Below are 18185 nucleotides of genomic sequence, written 5' to 3'. Positions count from 1 at the left end.
CACCGCCGCTGCAACATACGTGAGCATCTTCCTCCACCGCCACAGCCTTGAGCAGTTACGCGAGTGCTTCCACAAAACCTTAATCGTCTATTCATCCCAACCTAAACACATATTAGTTTACCTAAGTTACTATTCAATTACTAAAACCAACAAAATCCTTGCATCAACAAACCCTATCCTATATCAACACATCTATAATACTACTGACATGAATAAAGTCGAAAACGATACATTAATTCTTCACTTGCTTGATGCTACGGATGGTGGAAGCCACCAGAGAGCGGTTCCTTCTATTTGATTGGAGCTTTTGCATCAAAGAAAAACAATCAGATGCAATTATCACCTTGTTAGGCTATATCCAACAGCCTTCTATCTCATTATCTTATCTCACCTTCTATTTTAAATTCTACTCTATAAATAATGTTACCTACAGTATAGAACAATGTTTTGCATTACGACGATGCTAGAGACAGCCTTAAATTCAATTTTTGAGACGAAACGAACAGGTAATCCGAGAGCGGTTGCCTCTGCAAGTTCTAGATCAGTGGTCCTATGGTGTCCGTGCCTAGAAGCAGCCAGGAAGTCACCATCGTGGTCTCTGCCTCTCTGATCATCGAGGATTGCCTCTGTTGCGTCATTGCATGAACAAAAGCTACACATGATTACATAAACCCTAAGATCGAATTGTTCAGCACAAGACAAAAGATGACAACATAACTGCACTTGCTATATAGCTTTCCTTTCTTTTCCATTGCACTGTTGATTTACAGTATATAATTTACACAATCTATAACTGGGAGGCTACAAACATTGCATCTACCCCTTCTCACCACACCCTTGGGTAAAAAGATTGATTTCATGTTGCCCTACAAAGAATCATTTGCCCCGCTTTAAAAGATAAGGCCTTTTCTAACTGTAAGGGCGGAATCCCATCCCAACCCTAACAAATACCTATATGAATTTTTACAAAAGCTAGCTCAAAAGGATAAGATAACTAAAAAAAGGCACATGTGGTAGAAAGGATCCAAAAAATATACAACAAATCAATAAATGATCTGACAAGATATCTAGCAGCATAAAATGCTCGAGGACTTCACTAGCGCTAATCCTGTAAAAACTGGAAGGCAGGGTTCTCGAGTAGCTCATCAGCCGGTTTGATATCCGTGAAGTCCTTCTCCTGCATTGAGTTGGTGATATCATCCACGGAGAACGGGATGCTGCATAAAGACCGAGATTGTCATCTTGACCATAATCATCAAAGCAATATAACAATCCCACAGTTTAATAAAACTTTACTTAATGTTACCTCGAATTATCATCTAACAAGAACGAACCGCTTTCATCACTGTTAGAATCCTCTGTCATTAGCACCCGCATGTTACTAAGAACCTGAAACAATAGATGGCCCAGTTACTTTTATTTCCCCATTCCGTGTAAAAAAAATCCAGCATAGGCAGCCAGCGCTACTACTTTTTAACAAAAAAGAAATCACATCTCTACTGTTGACTGTTGAGCAGTGAGTTTCAGCATATAGCAATTCCATACAGCTAGAAAATTTGAAGTTTTATACTTTTCAACCCATCAAATAGAACTACGACAAGAAATAAGATTGCATATATCATGGTGAAGCTCTTCATAAAAAGGAACTCACGTCTGATGAAACACTTTGGGTATTATACTTGTCATCCCAGTATTGTGTACATATTCTGTACAGTTGTTGAACACTCAAGATCTGAAAGCATAAACAATAGGACATGTATTAGAAAAAGATGCCTCTATACTCTGCTAGTGAAACAAAGTAGAGAGAGAGCAATACGAGAGATTCGACATTAAATGTATCCTTGAGAACTAAGATTTTACCGGACATAGGTCATTGACTATCTCATCATAAGATATTCTGAACTTCTGGAATATAACCTGAAAAAATATCAACAATACATGAGTCTGCCTCTAAAAAAGGGAACAACAGTTTAAACTCAAGATCAAACTACAGAAATTGTTGTGTTCGTCTCCTGTCCAAACTATGAATATAAAACTCAATTGATCTCATAACTGTATCTAGAGTCTCAGCGTGAATATATTAGAATGCATAATTTGGTAGAACTGGTCATACCAAAAATCCAACAGCCTGCCTGATATGCTTGAGCTCATCCCATGAAGATGCTGCATACTGTAACCACAAAACTTCAGTGCTAATCAATAAAATAAAATAAAGCAAGCTACCGCAGAAAGTGGATCACCTCAGTTGTTGCCTTTGCACACCACAGCTCCAACTCAGCTAGACCAGCCTTAACATACTCTCCGTTGCTGAAGGAGCAACACTCACGACGAAGCAATAGACTGCAGAACAAAACCACGACCATTGACCATGCTAGTTTCCACAAACATGAAAGTCAAGACACTGAAAAATAAGTGCACCTGTTGAATAGCTGGACATTAATGTATGAAAATATCTGGGTAAATATTTTCTGAGCTAAAACCGGAGGCACCTGAGGATTAACAAGGCAACGGTGAACAGACATCCAGCAGATCAGCACAAGTGAATCATATGGAAACAATGAGACACATACATGGTTATCTTGCAGTATCTTCAAGAGCTTATCCAAGCTCTCAATGATTTTCTGCCAGTGGTTGCTCTGACTCTGAGATTGACTGGATAATCGTCCAGAAACTCGCAGCATGCTAGCTTTCATTGTTCTTGGAGCCTTGTGATTAAAAGAAATCAAAGGTGATAAACAGTTTATCATAAACTATAAGTCTTTTTGAGTCACATGTTTAGAACCAAATGTTAAATATGAATTTGTCAACAAGCAGTAAAGAAACTACAGATAAGATATGCTACCTGGATACATAGCGAAATCAAAGATGATAATTCCTTTTTAATATTGTCTCGGACGATTCCATATATCTTCTCCACATAAGCAGTTAGCTGCTGCTTGAAAAGCAAGGCAGGATATTTGGCCTCAACTTGGCGCACAACATCTGTCGCTTCAACATGCATGTTGGCAAAAGATGCAGAACGCAAGCCCTAGACAAATGGATTTATGTTACGTCATATTCTCCAACTCATTAATTCAGTTTTCAAGTGCCAAAGGTCAGTAGCGTACTTGGGCCATTCTTCCAAATAATGATGTTGGTTGAGGAGGTTTCTTTCGTGAAACGCTACCAGGAGCACCAGCAGCCTTGAGACTTCTCTGCAGTAGGAACAATAAGCTAGATGTATTGGAGAGCCAGTAAGCAAGGTTGTCATTGTCATCCTCGTTCTGCATCAAACACTGGACAAAGTGAGTGTCGCAGAAAGAACAGAAAAATAAACTTGCCACTTGTAAAACTCAAAAGCACTGTGACTGGCTTCCAAAATCATAAAAAAATAGCAGCAGCCTAAATTTAAAAACAAACATGCTTACCAACAGTTTAAGCGTGTCATGGCTTATCTCTTCAGTAACATGAATGTGTTAGGTTGGAGAAACAATATAGGTGATTTAAATATCTACAGTATAATTTATCCCCTGATGACTGTTCCCTGGGTGTTCAGTATCAGGGTGATCAGCTTTGCTTCATTTGGTCTGAATGTTATGTTTTGAACTCTGTAAATTCGTTACTACCGTAACGAAAATTAGTTTTTTACCGGTGTGGGAAAAAAATATCTCTACATTATAATATGCCCATTTTTCACACATCTGCATTGTTCCATGCGGAGAGTAAATCTTATCTTCATCAACAAAGGCGGAAAGGGCAAAAGGATGGCTTGTTTATTTTCTTAATGGTCAATTTTGGTACTTTCAAGTTTCAGTGTCATGACTAAAATCTCCAGTGCCAGATTACCTCGATAGCAGATCCTATTAACTGAATGAGACGGTCAAAAACACTAGTCTTATCTGCCTCGAATGATTTCCAATGAAGAAGACATTTGTATATGGTAATAGCAGCAACTGGCTTCCCTGCACAGTATCCAAGGTTTGTCCCTACACACTCAATGAGTGCATCCACGTTTTCCTACAAAAAAGATAACTTTCAGACAACCATGTTTACCCAAGCAATTTAAACATAAAATTTTGGTGACATACAAGTTGTCTGTCAACAATAGATTTTTTCATCTTAGGATCACCGTTCCCATATTCCTTAATAGCAGGAGGTGCACTTTGGGGTTCCTGAAAAGTTATAATTGAGAACAAAAATTATGAGCATAAATGAAAGTTCAGAGACAAAAGGTAGATACTAAGATGGAAAAACTTCAAACCTTAAGTCCTTCAACCTCATGAAAGCCGTTCTCCAAATGCTGAGTAAAAAAGAAAACAGAAGAATTGAGTAAAGAAAAAAAAAGAAATTCAATAGTAAAAACCATCATTTTCCAATCAATACATTACATGTGCCTTTGGAGCAATTGGAATTGACAAATGTTCAGACATGCTCTTGACTGGCGTGCTTAGAAGCGCTTGTCTTTGCACTTTCTCCTCAGATTCCATGGTGGATATTTTCTCTTGAAGCCTGAAGCAGATAAAAGAAACATGTCCAGTTTTCAGCGAAAGAATGCAAGTAAACAAAGTGTAACCTAAAACATAGTTAAAAGCAGAAAATGTCAAATGTATCTTGCAGTGATTAGGAAAATAGAAAACCTTAGCATTGCCATGTTCAAGTCAACGATTTTAGTCTCAGCATCCATTGCCTGTTTGAGCCTATCCTCACTGATTTTGCTTGTTTCTTGATATTTCTTTTCAGTATCATCGATCTTCTTTTCAAGCGAACTGACCATAGTCTGTAGCATGGCAGAAAAAGTGACATAAACATAAGCATGGACAGAAAAGGTGACATAAACATAAGCATGGACAAAAACTAACAGAACTGAAAAGGAAATGGTGTCTCCTAGAAAATATAAAAGCATGTTCGGGTCTCACCTTCAGTTTGTCATTTTCATCTCTAAGCTTATTCATTAGCTCTGTATCTATAACAGGGACCTCTTTAATAACTGGAGCTATCTCTGCAGCCTTTTTGGCTGCTTCCCTCTCCTGTACTAGTATTTCTTTTGTTTCTTTGTACTGTTGTTGCACCTCCTGCAATGCAGCTTGCAACTTTGCATTTTCTTGTGATTTAGTTTCCTCGAGATCAGCCTGCAGAAAACAAGAATACATACATCATGTATTCTATATAAGTAAATTTACAAATCTACACATTTTACTGTTAAGAGGATAAGACAACCCTCTAATTTCAAATAAGTTTGGTTATTATCACAGAAATTATGCAACGATTATAGAAAATGTTAAGTGGACGCACTAATAAGTTCAACCCAAAAGCTTAAGCTATTAAGAGAAGGTAGGCAATCTACTTATAACACTTCAACACCCTCATTCACATACAGCCAGAGAGAAAGGCACAAACGTGAAAATGAAGGGGGCAGAGGCACAAATAAAGCCTCTGTCAGGATTCATACTAAAAAAACTTTGGCTCTGGTACCATGTTAGAGTGAACACACTAACCAGCTCTTGGTCCATGTTAGAGTGAACACACTAACCAGTTCAACCCAAAAGCTTAAGCTATCGGAAGAAGGTAGACAACCCACTTATACATTTCAACAGAAAATGGTATGACCAACAGCCTTTTCAAGCACATCATCAAAGAAGACTTAACAAGTAACCCCTCATGTACTAGAACTAGAAGGAGGGAATGGAGCATGTAAGACCACAAGGTGCGATCTCAGTGACAACAATGCTTGGGATAGCATGCACCTGGTGAGAATTGTAAACTTTACTGTATAAAACTCACTCGCATGCGCTTCTCCAACTGTAGCCGCCACGTGAGCTCCTCAACTTGTTTCTCAAGTTTATTTTTGGCAGCTTGCAATGCACCAGTTTCCCGGGCAGCCTAATAAACAGTAATATGAACAAGAAAACAGTTGAGTTGAGATGAGAAATATGTATATGCCACAGAAATAACATTGGTAGAACAAAATTGCCTGCCACCCACTGTGCTTGACCTTACCATTTTGAGCTTGCGGAGCTCCTTTCTAGCAGCCTTCCCTCTCCACGCACACTGTGTAGTAATTGCAGCTTTCTTTGTTCTTGAATAATGCAATCTCGCCAAGAATTGACGGCAGCGACTCTGGAATAGAAATATGAATATACACAAAGGTCAGGAACATTTGACCTTAACTGTTGACAGGAGATAACAAGGATCATCACCTATACAGTGTATATGCTACTTCATCAAGACATGTACCATGTTTGAAAGAAAGTGTGGCACAATCCAATTATATAGAAAGGGTAAGTGTGTAGCGGGTCGATATCATGGTAGGTACTAGGTACACATTAAAACGAGAATGGAAGCATGTTTGTCAATTAAATGTCTTCGTTAAAACGTTTAACGACGTCATAGATGCACTAAATGAATATTTTCTCATAAACAAATTTCGTTCTATTTCTAATTGTATAGAGACAATATTAATAAAACCAACTTTCACAAATTTCAATGGCTTCTCTAGCTCTCTACACAGGTAAAAGATCCAGCCACTCATCATGTGAAAACTTAGAAGTGCTGTCTTAGATATTCAACCAGTAAAGTTAACATTGTATGTTTCAGAGTGGCAGAGTGGTCATTATATCCAGAATAGGCCGGGGCATAAATTTGTCATAACTGTTATTTCCTTATAGTAGTTCATTGCTTGTTGCCGTTAGCATGATTGGTTTCTATGTAATATTACCTGGATGATGATTGCAGCTCTTGTTTGTCTTCTGAAGTGGAGCTCTTTACGCGCGCACATGCCGCGCAATCCTGATTGAATGGTAACTGCTGAAGCAGAAAGTTCGTTGTACGCTTTTCTGGCAGTATACATACGGTACAAAGTCTGGATCTTGAGTGAAGCAGCTTCTCTCTGGAGGTTGTGATAAACTCTTCTTGCAAGTTCACCTATAAAGAGTTAAGCAAAGTCACATCAAAGGAGCTTCATGAAAAAAAAGGTTGTGATAAATAGACTGGTTAATATAACAAATAGGAGAACAAAATAAGCTCACCGCGACAAACTGTCTGGATTTGTAAAGCTGATCTTCGCAATGCAATGAAATTCTTCTGTGCCAAGAATGAACGCACTTTCCTCTGAATCATGCTAGCTGAACGCCCTAGCACTTCATTTCTACGAGCATCAAGTTCAGCCATCTGACCAGCACGAAGGAATACTTTTGTCTTGCCAATCTAGATTATCATATTTGCAAAAGACATACAGCTTAGTAGTTAGTACATTCATCAAAGAGTTCTTCATTGTATGGCTGAAAAGATAACATAACACTAGGCACTAAAATATAAGGTTCAGTCTGAAGGGACGGTCTAAAAAAACTCGGCCGCGTAGAGAAAGACCGCACTTCCGGTATTACATTAAGAAGAGATCGAAACATAGTCCCGACCAAGCTCAGCTGGGTAGGGAAAGACCGCACTTCCGGTATTATATTAAGAAGAAATCGAAACATGGTCCCGACCGAGAGAATCCCCGAACCCTGCCCCCCCCCATCACTAGCGGGCCGTCACCGCCCACTCTGCAACGGCCCAGCCGGAGGGTGGCACGCAGGACGTAACCCGTGAGCGGGCGGGCCACAACGAGGGAATTTTTTTAACCAAGCTAGAAAATTCGCCCTCGAGGGGGATCGAACCCAGACCTGGAGGTGCTACTCGGAAGCCTTAACCATTATGCTAGAGGCCCTTTCGCTGAAGGGACGATCTAATTGCTATTAATATTTTAATTTCACATGTTTTCTATCAAAATTTGTGGTTCTCGATGAGATCCATCACTAGCCTACCCCAACTTGCATGGGAAAAAAAGGCTCACTCATAGGTAATTATATTTTAAATATCTTCAATGTTCACCCTACAGCCTACACAAGTAGATATATGGGAGAGCGTGTATCCTTCTTGCACATAGATTCACGATTCTAGCATGTATATTATCATATGTAAAGGTTCGTGGGTGGTAATTTCTATAGGGTCTTTTATCTCCTAGTGAAGGTATATAGAATGTCCTGTAAGGGGTCTCTTTCCCTCTCCTTTTTCTATTTAATAGAAAAATGTGCACCACTCCAGTGTGTTTGAGAAAAAAAAGTTTATGGGTGGTATTTTCAGGTTCTCTTGTATGGGGTTTCTTTCCCCTTCTTTTTCTCTCTAATATAAAAGATGTGCAGCTCTCATGCGTGTTCGATAAAAGATACTTCAAATGGTGCTGTTCCACAATCAGCAAACAGCATTTGAAATAAGTTTATTATGAAAATTTATTCAACAATTCATCTAATGGTACTAATTATGCACCATAAATATTAATATTTCCTTATATATTTCAATATTTAGTCAAAGTTGAAAATGTTTGACTTATCGAGAAGTGAGAATGACACTCTATGGGATGGAGTACTTTTGAAGTTCAGACTTCAGACACACTACATAATAGTTAGATGAATTACCTTTGTAATCATTGACAAGACTAAAAGGTATAATTATAAAGTAACAAAAGCCACATATCAACAGTGCTGAAACAACCTATATAATTTACAGATGCGAAAGGGCCTCTAGCCTAATGGTTAAAGGCTTCCGAGTAGCACAACCAAGTCTCGGGTTCAATTCCCCTCGAGGGCGAATTTTCTGGCTTGGTTAAAAAATCCCCTCGTGCCCCATCCGCTCTTAGGTTACGATGTCCTGTGCGTCACCCTCCGGTTGGACCATTGCAGAGTGGATGGTTGATGCTGGCCCGTTAGGGATTTTCTCGGCCGGGACCATTGTTTCGGTCTCTTCTTAGTATAATACCGGGAGGAAGGTCATTCCCTCCCCAGCCGAGTTTTTTTATATAATTTACAGATGAATTTAGATTTTTTTAAATTAACATCCATTACCTGGTAACCTTGAAGATCTATCTTGTCCAACAACCTCCTTACAGCACTGACCTCATCAGAACTACAACAGTCGCAACAAACCAGAACAACATTTAGGCCTCTCCAAATAAAAATTAAGAGCACAGTAAGATATGCACTTGTGATTCACCTTCCACTCAAAACATCAGGCGCAAGAATACCAAAACGGTCTATAAATTCATAGAATGTTCTTCTGGTCGGATATCCAGCACAACTGATCCTAATCGCCTCCATAACTCCCTGAGGCAAGCCAATAATAGTACCCCCAACAATGTAAATACTAACCTGCAAGCCAAAATAAAATACTAATAGAAAATCTTACTCCACATCTGAGTTGCTGAAGAACGTTCTGGTTCTCAAAAATTGCAGGCTTCAACAAATTATTGGGTTTTACACAGCGGATGTAGTGTGGCTCAGTTGCACTCAGAGTTTCCAACAGAGATTGCAATTGTTGCTGCACATGAGCAACAAAAATATTAAGACTTTATCTCAACTGAAATCACATTGAAGCACTGAGAGGAGGCCATTTATTCACCTTGAACCTAGAACCAATGGATGAAAACTTTGAAGATTTTGAGGAATCCTCAGATAGAAAAGGGAAAAGGCCTGAAACAAATGCACATTTTGAAGCACTCAACAAAGCCTGATGCTCAGCAACAACATAATCTTTGTTCTTGTCCAGAAATAATTCCGTTTGATAGGTGACCTACACAAAACCATGCTTTCATATCAGGGTTGGTACAGTGAATGCTGTAAAAAAATGCAAAACAATCCATACATACATCTCCAGCGTAATGGCATATGGTGAAGTCTGACCGAGATAATTTTGGCTTAGCAAAGCGCTTGTGATTTTTGTAAGTTTGATACAATTTCTGAGCAAATGTTTCATGTGTCGATCTCGGCAACATACTGTAACACAATTGCAAATGTAGACGGTCAAAAGTTAATTAGATAGATTAGAGTCCTATACAATTGCAAAATGGCAACTAAAAAAGGGAATATCATCAAACATCCATACCAAGCTTCATCCAGAAGGGCAATAATTCCACCAGGTTTCTGCAAAAGAAGAATCAAGTACTTAGGTGAAACAAAACAATTACAGCAAAACAACAAGACCAATAAGTTTAAGTACAATGTGTGTCAGATTAATTGGCATAGATGTCTATCTTGAATTGGAACTTAAGGATCAAAGCAGTATTGGCAATGTTTGCTTGCTAAGCATACAGTCATTTAGTGGTTGTCCTCAATAGCAATAGCATATATGCTCTCATATGAGCATTTGATGATGCAGTTGGATGAAACCATTGGCAGGGAACATGCAATATTTTAACAATGTGATGTAGGATGAGAACCGAGTGTCACTAGTTCACCAAATTAACGCTACTTTGATTTCATAATAATTTTAGTAGTACAAAAAATAGCAAACAACTATTCAAAACGTCATAATAAAAAAACTACCTTCTCAATGAGATCAAGAACATCCTGGTTATCAATGAACTCAATGTAACTCCAATTAATTTCTTCTTTGGTGTACTCTTCTTGTTCCATCTTAAACACATGCTGCAGGAAGCAGAAATACAAAATTAAAATCTACTTCAGAATCCACAAAAAAACGAAACCATGAGTAATGGCACCAGCTAAAAAGGCTCCACAAACTTGCCTGATTGAAGTGTTGCTGGAGCTTTTCGTTTGTCAGGTTGATACAAAACTGCTCAAAACTGTAAAATGCATGTGAGATGATGAGAACTGCAAACAAAATTTTAAGTAGTAACAAAAAAGGATAAAAATTGTGTATTGTGCATGTGGGAGATATTTTATTCATTATGAGTAAAATGTAAAGGTCTTAGTCAATTTGCTGATCAGATTGAAACTTAGGGAAAGAAACCTTAGACATTGTAAAGTCTCCATAATAGACATACATGTGCCAGCAGAATTGCTTATACTGACTGTTCAACTAATAATAAACCAAAGTTGTCAGAACAAATACATGGACATACAAAATAGTAATGTCAACACCAATTATCACTAAAAAGAAGGGGGGAATACTCTGCATTCCACATGTGTCACTTGTGAAAGACTTATGTTCAAGTTATATTCTTGCCCTGTACTATCCAAGATTTCACAATAAAAAGGCTAGCAGCTTGTAATGTTAAAGAAAAGGTCCAGGAAGAATGTGAAGATGCTAGGAGCTATTGTGGGAACTTCCGTTAGCACATTAAGTTAGTTCTTCAGAACATGATATATATATAAGCCTGCTGTCAAAAAAGAATCCAAATTACATTAAAGATAAATTGCACCCAGCTTCAGCACCTCCCAGCTAGCTGGCCAGCCTATTGACAGTAAAACACTCAGCATGCAACCAATCATCAAAGCGTACCAATTAAGCACCTGTTTGTCTTGAAGCTTTCAAACCCATATATATCCAGCACTCCAATTAAGCATTTCGAGTTGGGGTCTTGGCCAATAGAGTTGTTGATTTTATTCACAAGCCTAAGATCAAAGGTCGTTTGCCATATCAGTGTCAATGGAAACATATGAAACATGGCAAAGAAGCACCTTTTGAACAACAACAGCAGCAGACAGACAGATGCAAAATGTTGATTGTTGAAAGGCTCACCAATCAAACAACCGTGAGTACACAGTCTTGGCAAGTGCATCTCTACTTCCCTTAGCAGCTTCAGGATCCAAAGTTTTCACTATATTCTCATCGCGAGTCACAATAATGCGCTGACACAATGAATCTTTTAAAGCTTTCTCATCACACCTATAGTACCAAATTTGGAGCTCTTGTCAACCATCATAACCATGTAGAAATTTCTAAAATCTTAAAACTAGAAAAGAAGAACATACATGAAGAGCTCAGCAGCTGTTCTCAAATGAGAAAGAGATTTTTCATCTTTGGGTTTTGATGAATCACCATCATCCCCTTCTGCAAACTCGACATTCCCCAAGTGGAGAATAGCCGCAACAACCCGAAAGATTGCTTCCTAGATGAAACACAACCATGTGGTCAAGGGCAAGCTCCAACTGACTTTTGAAGGAAAAAAGTACCACAAGTCATTAATCAAATGTGTACCTGCTCTTCAGAACTAATTCCGATAATGTCCATAGCCTTCCTGGTTTCAAGGTACTCTTTAGATTCATCGAGGCCTTCAAGCTTAATGCAGTTGGACTGATTAAGGTAGTGAAATGTGCTGGGATCTCCGAGTTTGTATCTCTCACGCTCCTGGTAGATGAAACTGTAACATTTAATCACAAACTTCTTGCTAATGGGAAATACAATATTTAAAATTTAAAAGGGAAAGGCAGGTAAGGTATACTATTGTTACGCTACAGGTAACGCATGAAGCAGAATATGATTATAGGGTATGCAGTTAACGTAAATAAGTCCTATCAGAAAAGTGCAAGGGCAGTGAAGGGACGGTACCTCAGGAGGGGCAGCACATATCATGTAGAAACAATGGTAATTTCTTTCTGGGTCAGATATTTGACAGACACGGGATCTCTCAAGAAGATAAGTTCTTACAGCAGCTCCTGATATTTTCCCTTTCTGATCAAACTGGATCTCAACAAATTTACCGAAACGACTGCAGTAATAGCAGCAACAGAAAAGCTGGTTGACTGGCAAAAATAGCTACCCACAATACTAACCAAGAAGAGGTCGTGCAGAAAATGCCTCTTACCTTGAGTTATTGTTCCTGACAGTCTTTGCATTTCCAAATGCTTCAAGAACAGGATTGGACTGTGATAGGAATATAATATGTGTCATTCAGTCAAACAAGAATGTAATGGTCATGGGAATACTTTTTTGGAACTAGGAGTCTATGAAATTATGACCTGAAGGACTTGCTTCTCCACAGTTCGCCCTTCGGAAGCAGCCTTCCCACCCATGTAAGCAAGATATCGCATGATCATCTTGGTGCTTTCCGTTTTACCAGCACCACTTTCTCCACTAACAAGAATCGACTGGCTTATACCTTCATTGCGCATCAATCTGCAACAGTAAAGTAATCAAAGAACAAAGACATTCTCCTCTCAGTTGAACTCAAAAGGTAAAAATGGAGATAATGGCACTGAATTTCTTCTATGGAGAGTACTTGTTAAGCTATATAGAAACTATGAACATATACCACAACGAACCTACCTATATGCAACATCCGCAACGGCAAAAGGATGAGGGCTTAATTCACCAAATTCTGCCCCTTTATATTGCTGCATCATCTGAGTATCATACAGATGGGGCAGTCTTCGGAAGGGATTTACAGCAATCAAAATATTCCCAGTATATGTCTGGTTTAATAATGAATAAGTTAGCAAACACATGTCAGAAAAGCATGGCCAGCTCAGTTAGCAAGAAGCTGTGGAGAATATATAGGACATATGGTTAGGCTATACCGGTTATCCTAATAACTTACATAAATTTCATTCATGTCATATCTAGCTTTCAGATTCTGAAGAACCCCGGGTTCGTGCAGATAGGCAAGCTTTGTCATGTCATCGACTCCGCATGGCGCTTCCTCGGGATCCTTAGCATGAACATTAGACGCTTTCACCGTAACCTAAACAAAGGGCCAGGTTTCAAAACTCAAGTGTGCATGTCATCCATAACTGTTAAGTGCCTTGCCAATTATAGAAGGTGTGCCTCAGCATAGGTGCGGCCCTTCTTAACCGTTTGCCTTTTATATACAAGCCTAGCAGTGCCGAAACTTGCCAACATACCGTCTTATCATTGGAACATCTGACCGTAACCGTGTCTCCATTGACTTTTACAACCTCCCCGTCGATCCAAGCGACACCGGGGTCCTCGACCCAAACTTGGGATCCCGCCGCAATGGAAGCTTGCGCCGCCTGCAGGAAACACAGCTTGACATTAAAGGATCGCCGCACACCTCTACCTCCGATGTGAGTGAGATGGAATACAGAATATAAAATGCCAAGGCCTGGCAGCCTGGTGCATGCGAATGGCCGCATTGCGGCTAAATAAGGAAGCTCTATGCACTAGGTTGAGTCCACCGCCCATTAGGTGGCGTGAGGTAGAGCAGTGCCCTGGGCACGACGATCAGCAACATAGCAAAGCACGAGTCAACGGCCGTGGCACTAGAGTTCGTCGGAAATGGCACCGTCATTTCTCAGTCGCCGTCCAGATCTCCATTACAACGCTTGGAGCGGGGGAGATGGGCCTCCATTAGCGTTCCAGGTTATTATTGGGAAGAGGGGATAAACCGTCCCGCCGTCAGCGAGCTGCCGGTCTTAGGGTAAACAGGCGCGCTGAGACAATGTGCGCGTGCGCGTGCACGTGCACGGACGCCGCAAGCTACTCCCGGATCTCACGCTCCCTCCTCGGAGCCAGCGCCTGGATCGAGCAGGAGCAAATCCGCAGCTAGCCGGGACGGCGAGGATGAGGGGGCAGAGATTCCGAGGCGCGGCGACCTGGATGAAGGCAGAGCAGAAAGGCAGGGGATCCGAGCGAGCGAAGGGCGGGCGTCCTTACCATCACAGCAGAACAGCCCAAGCCCGGGCGGATCTCGGCGGCCCGCGGCAGGGGACGGAGGCGGCGACGGCTGCTGCGCCGGAGAGTGGAGGAGAGGCTTCACGCCTCCGAGGTAGCGGCGATGCGCAAGATGGAGGAGGGAGGGGGCGCGCGCCCGTGCGTTTGTTTGTTCCACTTCCACTCCACGACCACGATGGTTTGGTTTCCTTCCACTCGGGCGGAGACGAGGTAGGGGGAGAAGGGAAGGGAACACAGCTGCGTCGAAGGAGACGCTTTCTTTTCTTCTTTCCTCCCGTCTCCTTTTGCTTCCTCCGCTCCGCCGCGTTTACTTCCTCGCTACTGCGCCGTTTCGCCCGGGTCTTTTGGGGTTTTCCCTTTCTCCCCTTCCCCCATTTCAGCCGGCGTCCTACGTGCTAAAGGCTCATTGGTCCGCCCGGAAACGGAAAACGCAGTCCGGGAACCGGATTCAGTAGGCCACTACTACAGAGACCGCGTTCGTTCTGAGTTTTTTTTTTTGTTTTGTTTTGTTTGCGGCGTGCGCTCTCGGCGGTGGGCCCCGCTGTGTCGGTGAGGCGGTGAGCGGTGGTGCTTAACTGGAGGCGGTGGATGATGCCGCGGCGCCGCCTCGTGATTCCGTCCGTCGCTTGCCGCCCCTCACAGCTCATTCCTGGAGGAGCGGCGACAATTCGGCGATGGGCATTTCCGGGATCTCACAGGGGGGAGTGGTCGGTGGCAGCAGATGAGAATGTGGGTGGCTCCCACGTCGACTCGGCTCTCCCCGGGAGATATGGAGAGCCTGGTTGGTTTATAGCCAAAATTTAATTACTACAACTTAGGCAGGCCAAAATTTTGCTAGTTATTTTATTTGCGGTCGAAATTTTATCGATGCCTTAAATGTTAAACTCACGGTAACAAATTATCCTGATTTTTTTAATTTCTTCTCGCAATTTTTTTTGGTAGCCAACAAGCGAGCGAGCTCGGAATACTCGTTGCAGTTGTGTGCCCTGAACGAAAGGGTCTCTAGCCTAGTGGTTAAGGACTTCCAAGTAGCACCTCCAAGTCTTGGGTTCGATTCTCCTCGAGAGCGAATTTTCAGGTTTAGTTAAAAAAAACCTCGTTGTGCCCCATCGGCTCTCGGGTTACGATTGTTAAGTAACCATAGTTAGGGTTATGTGGGCAAATACCGACTCTGCCCCTGAGGGGTCTCACGTCTCTATATAAAGGAACATGTACCCCTCAAGATAAGGAAGAAGAGAAAGAGGCCAAAGGCCCAACCCTACATCGTGTCTCGTGTGTTTCCTCTGTCGTGCTTCTGGGAAGGGATACGGGTTCTCTACATTGCAGAGTGGACAGTTGACGCCGGTCCATTAATGATTGGTGGCCAGGGTTCGGGGATTTTCTCGTCCGAAACCATCGTTTCGGTCTCTTCTTAATATATAATACCGGGAGGACGGTCTTTTCCTCCCCGGCAGAGAGTTTCTTGTTTAATTGCTTTCATTCCACCGATCGAGCATGTTGTACCCTGTAGAACTGGAATTTGAGATGGAAATGGAGACTGAGTATTCTTTGCTTCATTGGTTTCATTGTCACCAATCACGAATCACCTTCCCGACCGAGAAACAAAAACATGCGCGGGATTTGATGTATTCTGGCTTAAAATTTTAAAATATATTAGTCAAACTTTGATCAACAAAACAGTTTTTAAAAATCATAAAACGATAATGTAATCTCTGTCACTCATCAAGTACTCTACTGTACCAGTGGATTTGATATAGGATGTTTGTGGGTCTTCTGATCATAACTGTATGTGCTACTACTACACTTGATTTCGGTTACCTCGGCGGATAGGTTGATCGGCAACCCTGTCTCGATGGGTTGATCGGCGGACAGCCTCGTCGACAATTCCGCGGGTTGCTCGGCGGGCGGGCGGGCTAGTCAGCAATCTCGCCTTATCGGGTTGCTCGACGGACCATCTTCGGGAGGCCTTTTAGACCTTCACGCGCGAACTGATTGACAGGTAGACCGTCCGAATCACGAGCCGTTTTGGAAGGCCTTCAGGCCTTCTTTGGTACTCTATTCTCGGGTACCCAACGTATTTAATCTAGAGTTGAATAGTTATTACGGTAGGACATCATACAATCTTTGTCTTAAACCACTGCCATTATGTTGGTTATGCAGGCATCGTCATGGAGGCGGCTAGGCCTAACTTTTCTGTTTGGAGCTTGCACATCTCGCAAGTGATTTGCCAGTAATAATCCATATTTTTTTATCGTTTTAAGTGTTTGACATATACAAAGGGGAACAAACTTTGTGGACAATATAGTTATGAATTTATTCACAATTTCGTAGATAACAAATTAGTGATCTATATTATCAACGTTGATTTCACGATAATAAAGTGGATCTGCTTCGGGTAAATAATACTACATCCGTTATCGAATATTTGTCGTCGGCTAGTTTATTTTTGAACTAAAACACGACAAATAAAAATAAACGAAGAGAGTAGTTGATACAGATGAAGTAAGAAATACTACCCTTTGAAAAAAGATCTAATCAATACAATAATAATTTATATGGTTCATAAATAATGAGATTATATAAAAACAGATAGTTCTATTAGGGTGGATGAAATCTCCTCCTGACCCTACCAGAAGACGAGGACGAAGACGATTATCATACATAGATTTTAGATATTGTATGTATGCAGGGGCGGAACTAGAGCTTGACACTGTTGAATAATTAGACAAATTCCAAATTAAATTCCGAATATAAATCATGACCAAATCAGAAGAACTGAAATAAAAGCCAAATCAGATGATGCGTACTGATTAGACTTACTGATTGTTGGCGCGCGCCAGGATCAGCTGAGTCGACGATGTCAGAAGATCACGAGCAGTCGCGTGAAGACGCTTCCCAAAAACCTTATTCGCCCTCTCCCGGTGCAGGATCTAGAAGACGAAGGGTTCCGGAGACCTGCTCTCCTGATCGCAGATGCACCTCTGCGGTCGGGACGAAGAGAACTAAAAGGCGGCTCAGCTATGAAGAGAGGCGAAAGCGAACTGGGATCTGGGGATGATTTGGAGGCTGGCTGCCGGGCTCCTTTTATAGGGTCGAGTCCGCGACCCCCCGTGCTTATCCGCCCACGAAAATCTCGCAATCAGTTGAGATTTTGTAGCGATCGGTTAGGATAAGCGTAACAGCCAAGAAACCAAAAAATCAAACGGCAAAAGGTAGCCGCGCCCCCGCAAGGCGAGGGGCCGGATTTCGGCGGACCATTCACGCGCATGTCGTGCGCCCGCGCCCTTCGCCCCGCCCCGCCCGGCCCGGCCCGGCCAGGCCAGGCGAGGCGAGGCGAGCGAGCGCGCGCGCGCGTGTGGCTCTCCACACACTCTCCTCTCATCCATGACTTGGTGAGTGAGTGTGGCTTCCATATTTAAGCTAGCTCTACTCCACTAGAGCTAGCAATATGGTGCTATTGGTTTCACCTATCCCTTTGCCATCCACTTATATGGGCTTTTGAGATTTTCCTGGGATTTATTAGAAATTCTTAATTGGGCCAAGCCCATAAATCCTAACAATCCCCCACCAGATCTCAAATGCCCATCTGCAGTTTTCGCCACTGTTCACTACTGTTTAATATACTAGTTTTTCAGCAGAGACTGTTAAGTTGAACTTCCGCCTAGAACTCCAAGTTACACCAACCCACAACTTGGACAATGGACTATGCCTTGAATTGCAAGTTTTGCGTGAATGGGTTTCACTTGAAGTCATGACCAGTACTTGGCTACCAGTAGTCCCCTTCTCGGGTGGAGCATATA

General features: G+C 41.7%; 1 protein-coding gene across 2 annotated transcripts; it reads right to left on the bottom strand.

The window, feature by feature from the left end:
• Positions 1 to 705: 705 nt before the first annotated feature.
• LOC100126801 (uncharacterized) lies at positions 706 to 14808 on the bottom strand. Of its 2 annotated transcripts, NM_001349815.1 has the most exons (39): positions 14368 to 14808; positions 13596 to 13724; positions 13292 to 13435; positions 13021 to 13166; positions 12714 to 12870; positions 12560 to 12618; positions 12304 to 12463; positions 11953 to 12102; positions 11727 to 11863; positions 11494 to 11640; positions 11265 to 11366; positions 10537 to 10594; positions 10335 to 10436; positions 9895 to 9932; positions 9659 to 9785; positions 9412 to 9582; positions 9199 to 9330; positions 9007 to 9116; positions 8859 to 8919; positions 7005 to 7182; positions 6695 to 6900; positions 5977 to 6096; positions 5761 to 5859; positions 4896 to 5108; positions 4617 to 4756; positions 4368 to 4488; positions 4241 to 4279; positions 4068 to 4151; positions 3826 to 3996; positions 3108 to 3263; positions 2843 to 3028; positions 2571 to 2705; positions 2419 to 2489; positions 2241 to 2340; positions 2114 to 2170; positions 1861 to 1917; positions 1652 to 1732; positions 1307 to 1389; positions 706 to 1217 (listed from the first exon to the last, which is right to left on the bottom strand). In NM_001349815.1, the coding sequence occupies exons 1-39, from the start codon at positions 14368 to 14370 to the stop codon at positions 1103 to 1105; spliced, it is 4545 nt and encodes a 1514-aa protein (NP_001336744.1). In that variant the 5' UTR covers positions 14371 to 14808; the 3' UTR covers positions 706 to 1102. The 2 variants fall into 2 exon arrangements, with proteins under 2 accessions (NP_001336744.1, XP_023158168.1); XM_023302400.2 differs by lacking the exon at positions 14368 to 14808 and having other exon boundaries at positions 707 to 1217; positions 13596 to 13847.
• Positions 14809 to 18185: the final 3377 nt, after the last annotated feature.

This window comes from Zea mays, chromosome 5 (assembly GCF_902167145.1).
Source record: "Zea mays cultivar B73 chromosome 5, Zm-B73-REFERENCE-NAM-5.0, whole genome shotgun sequence".
In the NCBI taxonomy this organism is placed as follows: domain Eukaryota; kingdom Viridiplantae; phylum Streptophyta; class Magnoliopsida; order Poales; family Poaceae; genus Zea; species Zea mays.
This window is presented reverse-complemented; position numbering and strand designations above follow the sequence as displayed.

Bases quoted from the DNA above. Each gene is read 5' to 3' on its own strand.
- LOC100126801 (XM_023302400.2), bottom strand. From the start codon at position 13,847: ATGCGGCCATTCGCATGCACCAGGCTGCCAGGCCTTGGCATTTTATAT. The intron at 9,933-10,334 runs GTAGTTTTTTTA...CTTCTTTTGCAG, and splicing joins TTCTTGATCTCATTGAGAAG to AAACCTGGTGGAATTATTGC. The intron at 1,390-1,651 runs GTGAGTTCCTTT...CTATTGTTTCAG, and splicing joins CCCAAAGTGTTTCATCAGAC to GTTCTTAGTAACATGCGGGT.